The 12,999-nt window shown below is 43.9% G+C and overlaps 1 protein-coding gene across 4 annotated transcripts in view; it reads right to left on the bottom strand.

Annotated features, from left to right (window-relative positions):
* Window positions 1-11,204, bottom strand: part of MYO1B (myosin IB) — a 109,250-nt gene extending 98,046 nt beyond the window's left edge. The window contains exons 1-2 of one of the 4 annotated variants that reach the window (XM_058809108.1): window positions 11,156-11,204; window positions 9,576-9,658 (exon numbers count right to left, since the gene is read on the bottom strand). Coding sequence is in view for 2 of the 4 variants with exons in the window: in XM_058809109.1 (XP_058665092.1) it covers window positions 8,994-9,023 (30 nt within the window). In the remaining 2 variants the exon portion in view is untranslated. Of the gene's footprint in view, window positions 1-8,993; window positions 9,142-9,287; window positions 9,340-9,575; window positions 9,659-11,155 lie in introns of those variants that run through there. The other 3 variants (XM_058809107.1, XM_058809109.1, XM_058809110.1) reach the window with 3 other exon arrangements.
* Between the last annotated feature and the right edge of the window lie 1,795 nt (window positions 11,205-12,999).

Raw genomic sequence — 12,999 nt, 5'->3', positions numbered from 1 at the left:
TATTTACAGCTTGGTTACAACGCACACTAAGCAGTAATCTCCCCTAAAGTGAGAGAGATGTTTCTCTCATGCCTCTGTTCATATTATGATGAAACTATGAACAACTCTGGTATCACCAGAAAGGTGCACAGTATCTTACCACAAAACCAAAATCACATGAGCCACGTACACAGAAGATAGAGCTTTGCCCTCTTTCTCTTCCTTAAAAAAACCAAAACCAACTAATTCAGCAGCCTGAGGGGGCTGTTTGCATTTCTCTAAGGCTACTTTCTGTTATTTTTTTCCCAGTGGTTTGAATAACATTAGCATGGATATTACCTGCTCTATGAGACCATGGGGTATATCTATTCTATTATTCCTACTTTACTGTCCCAGCAGTACATGTCTTCAAATTACTTCTGATAATTATTTTGCAACCACAACACAATAACTGCCACCAGTAATCGCACTCTGGGGCTGATCTATTTCCTAAGTCAACTCTCTGCCTTACTTTAACTCATCTGGGTCAGTCATCCAGTCACACCAGGTTTTGGGAAAATCATTTGGGTCTTTCAATGTTGCTAAGGCACTCTTTCTTTGGCAGCTGTGAAAATACTGTCAAAATATGTCTGCTGCTCCATTTTTACCCTTAAAATGTTCCTTTACATTTTGGATTATATTGACAGGCTTCAAAGATTATAGGTGTGAAGTGGGATTTCATGCGAATGGTTATTCTGGAGTCCATTTTTTCTTTTTTTTTTCTTAAATTAGTTTAATGGGGATAACACCTCGGGTGTTTTCAATGCATCTAGAAATAGATCTTCACTACCAAGGCTATTTACAGTCCAAAATTCTGGTTAAAATCCCACTGAGTTCAGCAGAAACAGGATCCATGGTGGTTTCTTATATTTAGGCTTTTCTTAGTCATTGCCCAGCCACAGAGTTTTATAATCATTCCTGGTCCACATCTACAGAAAGGGATAAAGCATTCAGTAACAAAGGAAGCCAGTTTTTTGCACATACACCTTGCTAAGGTTTCCTTCAGTCTTTTTCAAAATAAGGAACAAAAATGTGACTGCAAAGTTGACAACCAAAAGTTGTCAAAGGTCCTGCCTTCTCCCCCTAAACCAAAGACTACATTTCAGACTGACAGTGGTTAGACAACACAACTTTGAAAAAGTTGTCAGTAAGGGATATGGACAGATAGAAAACACTCTCACTGTTTCAGAGAAGAAACCAAAAAATCTTTTACTGCTGGACAGCCAAACTCCACTAAGCAGTGGGTGCCCTTTTAAACTGATTATCTTCATCTTTCATGCTGCCGCTTAAAGCTTTCTGCCAATTTTGGGGGATGCTGCCCAATCCAAAGGTTACATTTGCAAAACAGAGGCACAAAAACCAAGGCAGTGTTTATTTACATTAGGGGATCTCCTTTGTTTGCTCTATGTCACACACCAGAGCTTGCCACCTCACCAGAACTTGGGTTCAAAAGAGCTCTCAGCACCAGATCCCCACAGAACACTTGTACAATCAATCAGCCCCCACAGGGTCAGATAATTTCTTTCACCTGAGGTTTCAGTCCCTCGGGAGCAATCCAGCAATCAGCTCTAATCAAGATCTTCGACCAAAATAGTGTTTTTATTTTCTATTCCACACAAGCACGTGGGCAGAAAGCAAGCCTTGCTTTCCTGCAGCCAGCACGGGAACCTCACATCCCTGACAGAGGCAAAAGCTGCTCAAGGTGGAGCAAACACACATTTACATCATTGGTGAGGCAGGTACTCAGAGATGTCCTAATCGGACAGGGTTAAAATACCAGAGTACACGCTAATCTTCTGCTGAAATGCTTTGTTGCCTGTTAAGCAGTGGGTGATAAGCCCTGAAGATATGCAGAAAAGGAAAATAACAGGCCAGGTAACCCACGCTGCACTCAGCTGCCAAGAGCAGAAGGAAAAGCAGCCTCAGAAAGTCATCACAGCAGTCAGTGAACCTTAAACCTTAAGGCTTAAAACCGGTCACAGGTGAGCACAAACCTATTCAGGAGCTTCAGGAAATCCAGATCCCAGAGGAGGCATCGGTGCCTGTGTCTACCCAGCATCAATCAGCCACAGTAACTGAGCATACATCCCAACCCCTAGAGCAGTTGGCACTCACAGGTTTCACAGTTTCCACGCACCCATATCATCTTCCAAGCAGTAAAAGTCTGGGTAAAGCAAAAATTTCCCTGTCCTTTTCCATTTAAAACAGCAGGAAAAGAAGTCACCCAAACACCACCCCAAAGGTCTTAGTCTAGCCCATTGCAACTTCCCCTCCAGAAAACCTCACTGATGGGGTCCTTGAAATATTTGTAAATAAGGTTTGGAATGTTTTCAACCCAGTATTTTATGAAAATAAGACAAATCATGCCAGCTGTACATCTCTTAGTCTACACATCTACTCTCTCAGACACATCTAATGTTGAATTTCATTCAAAAGGACAGAGTGAAGGACAACAGAACAGCTGATTTTGCACACAAAAGCAGGCAGGAGAGGATATCTGAGCACAAGCATTCCATCAGAGACACGGGCTGAGAGGAGAACAAACCCCTCATTAAGTACCACAGAGCAGAAAAATTGCTCTGCAAAATTCCCTAGGTGCAGAAAAAGCTTCAAGTGGAAATTATTACTTCTTTGCAAGTCAATCCATCACAAGAGAAAAACCTGCAGGAAGTCAGACATGACTAGTCTCATTTCTCCCAGGGGTAGCTGCCAAGGTAAAACAGTAGTGCAAGGCTTCACCCCACCACTTGCCATCACTGATTATTCTATGCATCCATTTCTGTCCAGCAAGACACTGCTATCTTTCAGTAAAGGGAGGGAATAAAATAATTTGGATGCAAGTGTTGTGGGAAGAGGAAGCATGATTTGCCCAAACCTAAGATTTAAAAAAATCTAAGGGAAGGCAAGGCTTAAATAAATTACATGTACTAAGACAGGTTTGCTCGTCTCAAGCAGTTGACTTATATTCACTATTTTGTCATTTTCATCCTCAACAGTAATTTTCAGATAGACACCTGGAATTAGAGGATAAAAGTCATCAATTTCTAAATCCAGCCATCTCCTGCTCTTCCTGTGTATTGTACAAGAGATATTTCAGACAATGGGAGCAGTTCATGAAGTTGCTTTTCAACACACGGTAATCACTCTTGTCCAGATGTCCCTGAAGTTAAAAGCCAGCAGACGGTGTTTTTATTAACAACTAGCATGATAAACAGAGATTTTTCCAAATAAAATAGAACACTTCACAGCTTTAGAGAGGGACACCTTCTTAAAACATCAATAGAAAGTATCTCCCTTCCACAGAGGGAAAGCACCCGGACCTGCTTTCCCTGTGGCAGGCAAACTCAGCACACACTCACAGCTACTGAGTTTCCCCTCGCTGGTTTCAGTGAGAACTCTCATCTGGCAGCTCATAGGAAGCAAAAAGTTCTATTCACACGAGATACAGGCAAGCTCCCCGTGTTCCAGAAGCGTTACAAGGCACAAGGAGCTCCAGCTCTGCCCTCGCTTGCCAAAAGATTTTCCAGGGTTTCTCCTGGCGTGAACTTTGTTTCCACAGAGCCCTGCACTCTTTGATCACTGGAGGTGATCTCCACAGCCCTTTTAGCCCCGGCAGCCTGACAGACTGACAGCCTGTGAGCTGAACAATGGTAATTGAAGCTGTATCTGCCCTGTGTGCTCCAGACCACAGCATCCTACAGCCAACCCCACTGCACTGCTCCAGAGTGCCATTATTCAGCTTTCTCCATGAGAAACAGTCCTTATGCTGTGCCTTAGTCACAGACTAAATTTATTCCAGGTCTGCTAATAGCCACTTCTTGCTTTTGCTAACAGTGCTGGGGTTTGGCTTTGGCTTTAAATTTAAATGCGTTTTCTCCCTCACAGGGAAGTATTGACAAAGGTTTACGTCAATTGACTTCATTCCATGTAATGCATAGCCCATATTACCTATTTCCCTCTCAGTGGCTTTTCCTTGACCATCCCAATCACCCTTTTCTGCTCCATCTCCTATTTGAGCCTATTTGACCGAGCAAGGTGTGCAGAGGATTCCTGGTATATCATGGCAGCAATATTCCGTCATCACTACCAGGAATATTCCTTCACAGAGAGAGGGATCCATTTGCACCCCTTCAACAACTCTTTTCCTTCTCAAAGGTTCACAGGGAATTAGCACCTCCCTTGCTTGCTCTGCACAACAAACCTCAAGTGCTCCATCACTCACAGACATACTCAAACACTTAAAAGTTAGGAAGGGTCTCCAGCCACTCCAGCAACCAGGTGTTTATCTTGTAGCCTTAACTACTCCCAAAAATAATCTGCCTTTCAACCTCTGCCGTCTTTCTGCTGCCCTGTCTCCAAGCCTCTCTTGATGAAAAGGTAGAGCAGCTGTTACTTTTGCTGGAAGCTGGACATCCTAGGTATCCCTTCTTTCACATCAGGTAAGCATGAGCTCTGCTAGGAGGAGCTTTCTTCTCAGCCCTCAAACAAAGCTCTAGCCAAGCTATTAAGTGAACTGGTTCCCAGAGCCACAGAAAAAATGGCATCTCTTCATCTCTTCCCCAGTGTCTCTATGTTAAGTTGCTTATTTGCTTCCACAGAGAAACAGTGGAGAGGATTAATAGCAACTCACTCCCTTTAAGAGCTCTCCTAAAAGCAGAGCTGACTTCTCACTACAGTGCCATCCACAGTGCCCTTATGCAATAAGAAATTTAAGGATACCTCTTCTCTAAAGTGATAGCCTTAATTGTGCTTCAAATTGTTTTAACACAAAGGCATTAAAACACAGAGAGTAAGAGTAACTTCTTTTGCTTGTGCTTTCCCAAGGTACAGAATTCAACCCTTCATCTCCCAGCAGTTTCCTCATTTCTGAGGTGCAGGTTCTCAAAGGTTACTGGCAAGGATTTTATCAGAACACTGCATATGCTCCATTGTGCATAAAAACTGGTGGTTACCTTAAGGCCCAGGACTTCAAACATCTTCAAACACCAGTATAGTCTTGTAGACATAAGGAGAACAGACTCCATTAAAAAAATGCATATAAAAGAGTAGAAACTTCACTACCTGGGGTTTTTCCATTGTAGCAAAGCCTACAGTTTAATTATTCTTATTTGTAGTTGTATATTTGTACTCTTATTGCAATTCAAAGTACCCCCAGAAGCACTTTGGAGTGTACAAACGATGAAAATTATAGAATATTACAGAAAAAGAAGCATCAAGCAAACAGCAAGAGAGCTCACACACAAAGCACATTTGTGGGCCCAGGAAACTTGTACCACTGCTGACCAGGCTGTGGTCACACGTTTTTAAAAACTGGTTTCTGCTTACAGTAGGGAAAAATGAGTCTTTCCTTGCTGCCTCCATTTAAAAAATAAAGAAATCTACAAGAAGCACTTCTGATAGTACAACACCCACCAACCCTTCTGTTACTCAGCACCTATTCCTCTTTTTCTCCTTGATATAGGCTCTTACTTTTTTTTGCTCTCATGGTTCTCCTGCCCAACAACATAAAGATTTCTGCCAATACAAGACCCTTGGAAGTGCTTCTGCCTCTCCAAGGGAGAACAAGGAGAAGTTAACCAGTACATCCACACTGAAGAAGCAATTCACAAAGCCAGAGACAAGGCAGTTACCACTCCCCACCCCTGAAAATGAACGAAAATCTTAGCAAAGGTAAACATTTCTGGCCCTTACTCCTTGGGACTCTGGATTCCTTCTTGAGCCTTCAGCTTGTTTGCTGAAGTGTTAAATCTGGTCACTCAGGCTGGAGACCACCTCTCAATTGCTTTCCTCCCAAAAGCTGGAGCACTGTAAAAAAGATGTTGTTCTGGCCTCTGTGGTCCATAACTCCTGCTTTACTGTCTGCATAGAAGAATTCCCCAACCAGTTTGCATCTGGAAAGGGGACTTGATAATTCTTTTCAGCCTCTGAAACTGTATTTTTAAGCACTAGTCTTTCTCACTGAAACTTTCTCATCACCACGGTGACTTCGCTATCAAACTTAAAATATATATCAAGAAATGGATGCAAGTTTCCTTGGTGATACCAAATGGGAAATTTCCCAGTAGAATGGAGTTGGGAGAGGCAAAAAGATTAATTTTCTGTAGTTTTCTCTAAAAGCTCTGTGCCATTATCAGGAAAAAAAAAACCAAACCAAACAAAATAAACAAAAAAAAAAGAGACCCTGGTCTCCACACTGTTTAGAACCCAAATCTGGAATAATGCACCAAAAGACCAAAGCTCTCCCAAACCACAAGCAAAGTGGGGTACAAGTGCAAAGGATGAATGTTTTGTGACTAATGCTCAAACCCAGCAGAAAAGACCCACAAAAACACCCTCGTTGTAGTTCCAATATCCTCAATAACAGCTACTTCACCACATATGACAAAGAGTTGCAGAGATTTCCACTATCCCATCAGCACAAAATGAAAATGTTTAACTTTTGGTAGGGTTGTGGATTTGGGGGCTTTTTTCCATTCTGGGAACTGCAAAACGGGAGAAAATTAATGTTATTCTTTACTGTTTCTTACTGACAAAGCATGCCTTGATGTTAGCTTATACACCAGAAATCAAGCTCTGGTTTCCTTCTTTTTTGGAGGCTATGAATGGAGAGGTTACATAAGGGTGTAACAAGAGCTGTTACTTCCTTTCCCAGTTGAAGAGAAAAAGCTGTAGATCAAGTTACAGACTCCAGGGCTGGTCATTGCTACTTCAATCTTCCTAAATTTTTTGCCAGTAGTCCCACAACAAACAGAAGAGGCTACTTAGAAGGCTCTGAGAATTTAACAGACTAACTACACAGCTATAAGGCAGGGAAAAACCTCTTTATTTTTGACTTTCATCAAACTCAGGAAATTCCCCAAGCTTGATGCATACAGTCACTCCAGTCACCACTTTCCATTTCAGTTTGCTGCTCATTAGTACAGTAAAAAAAGATGAATGAAATACAAGGTAGGATTCAAAGGACTCTGTGCTAACCAAGCTCAGCAGTCTGAAAGGGCACTGAACTTTGGTGGGCATGTCAGCATTTGTCCCAGCTCTGACCACACAAGGCAAATGAAAGGAGGGAAGAGTGTCCAGCCTGGCCTACACCAGCACTGAGCTTTTCTCCAAACTGTCCCACTGGCACTTCCTTCACCTTCCTCTCCAATTCCCAAGCCGCTGCTACTACTGCTGCTGAAGGACGATGAGATCAGGCTCCAGCGTGAGGAATTTCTGTTCCCACAGAGCTCAGGGAAACCAGATGATCTCACAGAATCATGTGAAGCAAGTCCCTGACACTTCCATGAGGCAGAGTACCTCCAGTATGTTGCCAGCAGTTTCTTAAGAGTGCACAGTGGGAAAAATTAATGACTTTGCTTATGTTTCCAATTGCTCTCTCCCACTTCCTCTCCTCGTTCGCCAGACTTTTATTTTCCCTTCCCCCAGAAGCACTAGCAGGCTTGCAATGTACATTTGCCCTTCTAAAGGCAATTACCCCGAGTCTTGCACAATGCCTGAAAGGGCTAACGCGACAGAGGTAAACTGCCAGCCCCTGGCATCATTTCCACAAAGAGGTCCGCCCCACAGGTGTGATTTAACAAGGTCTCCTACCAAAACCAAAAAAAAACAACCCAAAAAAAGTAAAAAGGCAAGCTTCTGTATTTAAGATGTTTTCATGAGTCCTTTCCCCATCACTTTGCTGAGCACTCAATCTGTTCGTGGTGCTCATAAGGAGCCAGAAGCCTTTTAGCTATCCAACACCACAAAGGTGTTTCAGCAACATCCTAAGGATATGGAGGAACTTGTGGCAACCCAACATGCCAGTAAGTGCTACAAGCCAACACAAGCAGTGACCACTTTGTTACTTTGGGAAGAATGGGAACGCTCCAACCCTCACACCTTCACACAAAATTAAGCCCTAGGCAGCGCATTGCTTTAAGCACTAAATTGAAGACATTCTTAAACTCAAGCCTGGGATAACTGGAAATAAAAGCACATGAGAAGAATGTCTTTACCTTTCATGTGTTTAAAAGCAGCCAAGGACTGAACTTTAACAGATGGGTCACAGTATTTCTGTTCTCTAACACTGCACACTTTTGGGGAAAGCCTTGTTTTTGACACAGGGCTTGACAAAGTGATGATTCATGCAGGGAAGGATGGGCAGCTTGTTGCCAGCCTTAATTCACAATTAACAATAGGACAGACGGATATGGAAGGCTCATGATTCCACACAAAAATCGCGAAGTCAGGAGTTTTACCTGACCTTTATGCCAGTGGCCATTTCCAATCTGGATATATTTTAAATAGCTTCTCTGACATACATTTTAAGAGTAGTTCGCTTTTATTTCGTTACTGTTACGTTTGTCCTTTGAATAGTGGTTCTGACTAAATACATAGCAACAGATTTAATGACATGGTCTGAAATTTCAAAGCTTGAAATTAGTGGAAAAAGCAAACAGCACGTGTGAGCACAGAGCCACCGTGGGCAGGCAAAGCGAGCACTGGACCACTCGGTGAGTGGCCCGCTCCCTGTGGCCCTGCTAGGAAGGCCATTGTTTTCCAGCGGGGAGTCTGGCCACTCCGAGGAACAAAGGGATGCCCTTCCCAAAACAGCGGCAGCAGATGTCCCGCACCGAATCCATGGGCGCAGACGGGCGGTATTCCTTGCGAGGCTGCACCAGCCCGTCCCCTCAGGGAAGTTCCCTGGGACAATGACCCTGCCCTGGAAAGCCTTTCCTCAAGTCTCCTCTCCAAGCGTAACCCGACAGCAGAATCCATCATCCCGCTCCAAGTTAGCAGCGCTCTTCCCACGGTTCCCCCGAGCCCCACAGCCCAGCCCGTTCTTTTGCATTCAGGGAAGCCGCGCACACAGGGTAATTATTTTAGACAAGAAGAAACAGATGCCACGCTCCCTTCCCAGAAGGAGCGCGCACACACACACACACTCTCTCATATTTGAGGGAGCGAGCCCCGGACCGTCCCGCGTGTGTGCGCACCGCGTTCATGCCTAAATGAAGCCGTCCCATCCCGCTGCCGTCCACCAGAGCTCAAATCCGGCCACAGCGCACACAGAGCGTCCCGGAGCCGCAGTTCTGCGCGGGGAAGGGGCGCCCAGGAGGCGCCGGGGCCGCCGTGCCCGGACCCTCACCCAGCACCGCCGCCCCCTCCTCACGGGAGAGCCAGAGCCGAGCCGCCACAGGCCCCGCTGCAGCGCCGAACCCATCCCGTGCCCCACCATCCCCGAGCGTGTCCCGGTGCCGCGGAACAAAGGGAGCCCGGGGGAGCCGTACCTCTGCCGCCGAAGGGCGCTGCCCGCCGTCCCGCCACCGCCCGCCGCCTCCCGCCCCGAGCCGCCGGCGGACGCTGCCCTGCCGAGCAGCCCGAGCCGAGCGAGCGGGGCTCAGCCCCGGCCCCTCCCCGCCCGCCCGACAGGGGCGGAGGCGCCGCCGCCCGCCCCGGGCCCGCAGCGCCGCCCGGCGGGCACCGCGCCCCGCCAGGGTCCGGGCTGCGCCGAGCACCGGGGCTGAACCCGCTCCTGGGGCCGCACCCGAACCCCCGCGACCCGCTGCCCTCCTCACCTGGTCTCTGCCGCGCCTCTGACCCGCCCGCTCTGCAGTTGTCCCGGTTCATTTCTTTCACCCCCGCCGTAAGCCGTCAAAAACTAAGCGAAAATAGAAATTGGCATGTTTTGGTGTGAAACCCAAACATCTCCCGTTCGGTTTGTGCAGTAATGTTTTCAGTGGTTTCGGAGCTAAGCGTAAGCACCCGAAAGTGTTTACAGCGAGCTTTGACATAACATAGTCAATAACAAGTCAGTTTATCTGCCCAATCCTGCCCCTGATAAGCGCAGGAGCCGCCAACAATAGAGAGCGACTGACCTATTGTGCGAAAGGAGGGACAAAACATAAAAAGCCCTAAAGGTCTCATATTGTGTTTCTGGCGCTGAGGTTTCTCCCCACCCCCGTGAAAACTCCCCATTCACAGAGGAGATGGAGAACGTAGGTCTGTATGACACACTGACACACTTCCTGGCGAATACCCCGTGTGAAAAGTTTCACTGCTGGTGCTTTTTTCCTGAGAAACCAATTAGCACATTTTGTTACTGTCTCGTGTTTGCAAGCAGGCTTTTCCCAAGCTGGGTTGTTTTTAAACAGCGATAAACTTCCATTCAACCCCAAGCTAAACCTACATTTGCTAGATAGCAGTGAGAAGAGGACCTGAACTGCAGATACACAACCAGAACTCTTTAGGATGTGGAAGAAATCCAACTTACATCACGAGATTCAATGCAATCAGAACTGCACAGTGAAGATGCAAAATGCATTCTAAAACCGTTCCTCATTAGAACACTGGAGATAATTCAAAGTCAATACTATATTTTCAGATGCACATCTCCTTGGTAGTCCTTCTGTTTATAGAAAGAGAAGGTGTTCTCACACAATTTTCAAATCTGTAACTGTAGAAGTGTTGGAGAGAGTTCTCGGGGTCAATCCCAGGAACTTCAGCTTTGAAACCCTGCTGATTCACAGATTCATCACTGTTTTATTATTTTCAGCATAGATACTTAGCTCCTAAGATTTGTCTTGCCCTTATTTTTTATCTGTGAAATTAATTACTGCATTCATTAGAAGTAGTCAAAACTACTTCAACAAAATGTTTTTCCTGCTACAGAACTGAGGGCTTGGTCAAAACTCAGTTGTATAGAAACAGTGACAGACTGATGCAGGCATTCTCAGGAGGATAATTTAGCTTTTAGCTTAATTTTTCTTTAGGAAAAAAGCACAGGCAAGAACTATTCCTGAGCAGCACCATGACCCTGTCTTTTCACCTTTTTCTTGTTTCAGGTAAGTGCTTTGCTCATGACTCAACTTACTTTCTGGGAGACAGTTATTGCATTCTTTCCCAAATAACAAAGGGAAACAATATTAATATATTTTTTTTAAAAATCATTTACTCCAAATCTAAATGTAAACAAGTCTCAGTAAGGAAAGCAACTACTGTCCAGTCAACACTAATTTCTACAACACACACAGAACAAAAAGAAACACCCCAAGACAGTGACTGCAAACATTTCACTGAGAAAGTACATATTTCAACTTAACACATTAAAATAATCATAAGCCATTGTCATAGCATTGAAATACAATTGGTTTTTTACCTCTGAGGTTAAAATTCTCCATTTGATTCAAAGAGAAGGATCACAGGGGAATAAAGCAGTGCATCTTTCCTTGCATGGTCCTACCACGGTGCTTCAGAAGGGGTAACACTGGTTCCTTTTCAGGTGCTCTCTTCATGCCCATTTGATGTTTAGATTCCTGTAAACAGAATTTCCATTCATGACCACTGTTGTCTTATAATAATCTTAATGTTATTTGTGTTATATTATAATAATACATCTTCATGAAGTTGCCTTGTCCTCCAGGAAACAAACAAAAATTATCTAGAATTTTTCCCAGCCTTCCAGCATCCATTCCCTGCCTTGTTTCAGGTTTGTGTGACAGATATCTTGTTTTCCATCCTTATTCTGAGACAATTTTCCAATTTCACTACAAAATGTGAATTAGCAGCCTGTCACTGTATTTTACAGTCTTTGCTTTGTAGAGCAAGCAAAGGAAGAAACATTAGTCCCAAAACCTGTCTTCTTTCCCCAAAGCAAGTGCAATGCAAAGAGTACCCAATTCAATCTAGAATATTTTTCATTTTACTACATCTACTGGACTACATAATTACCACTGAAACTATCTGCAGTAAATAATAATTATTTAAAAGATCAAAAACTGACTAAAAGACATGCCTGGTCACAGATGATCAGTCAGACACCAAGAATTATTTTCTGTAAAATATGGCTCATTTCTTAAAGGCAAATAATGTCTCCTGGGCCATATAAGAGATCAGGGATAATCAGTATTCAGCACACATTCAGGTCTCTCTCAAACACGAGGTATAACCTGGAGGATATTTAAGGGAATTTCCAACTACTGAATCATTAAATATGCTCTCTTCAGCACACAGATGTCACTCTGAAGGGAAATAGACAGGGGCTTTGTTCACCAACAGCCTCCAGCCATTTCAGAGAAGAAAATGGGAATGTGTCTGCATCCCTTTTTGCAGGTCCTGCAACTCAATTTACCAAAAGCTGTGACAGACATCCATGTACATCAGAGCAGTTTAAGAGCTGCTGATTTACAAATAAATAAGCAGCTCTTTCAATTTTTTTTTTCTTTTCTTTTTCTGGATGTTTTACAGCTGAATGTATTACAGTTTCTTGATTGCAGCCTTACAGTCTACAGCTTCACAAGGCAAGGAGCTGGGTACAAAACCCACTGTGAAACTGAGACTAAAAGGGACAGACTGTGGGGATTTAGGGTATGGTTTAGCCTGACAAACCATGAACTAAATACACAACAGCTCTTGTAGTGGCCTCTGACAGTCCCTGGCAATCAGAAGAGCACTGGTCAGGGGCTGGAAGCACCTCCTAGCCAACCTTGCAAGAAAGGGAGGCAAAGAAAAGCTGATCCAGCCACTTCAGAGAGCAAAATTTTGGTGAACTGCAATTTGCACAGCCTGTCAGAATTTGCAACAAGGCAGGAGAGGAATCTAGTCACAGTTGATGGTGCTAGGATGAGGATAGCTCACCAGAAATACAGAGACACCTGATGGTATCAATTAAAACTGGATGGGAGGTTTCCCAAATGCATTGAGTTGGTTGAACCATGTATTAAAATACCAGAATTAACAAATCAGTATGTAAGACAGGTATTATTATTTGTAACTTAAAACTAGTTTGTGATAGCTAAAAAGAAAAATATATCAACCTTGTTTTTCTTAATCTTTCATACTGAAGGATATTTACTGATTGCCATGTTTTTATTATTTAATTTTTTTGAGATACAATTTCCATATATGGTGAGATTAACTAGGCAAGATCAAATTTTTTCATATTCATAAATGAAGAAATTGAGTCAGCAATATTAACCCAACCAAAAATCCCCACAAACCCAG

Source organism: Ammospiza caudacuta, chromosome 8 (genome assembly GCF_027887145.1).
Source record: "Ammospiza caudacuta isolate bAmmCau1 chromosome 8, bAmmCau1.pri, whole genome shotgun sequence".
Taxonomy (NCBI): domain Eukaryota; kingdom Metazoa; phylum Chordata; class Aves; order Passeriformes; family Passerellidae; genus Ammospiza; species Ammospiza caudacuta.
Note: the sequence above shows the minus strand (reverse complement) of the source record. Positions and strands in the feature narration are given on the sequence as shown.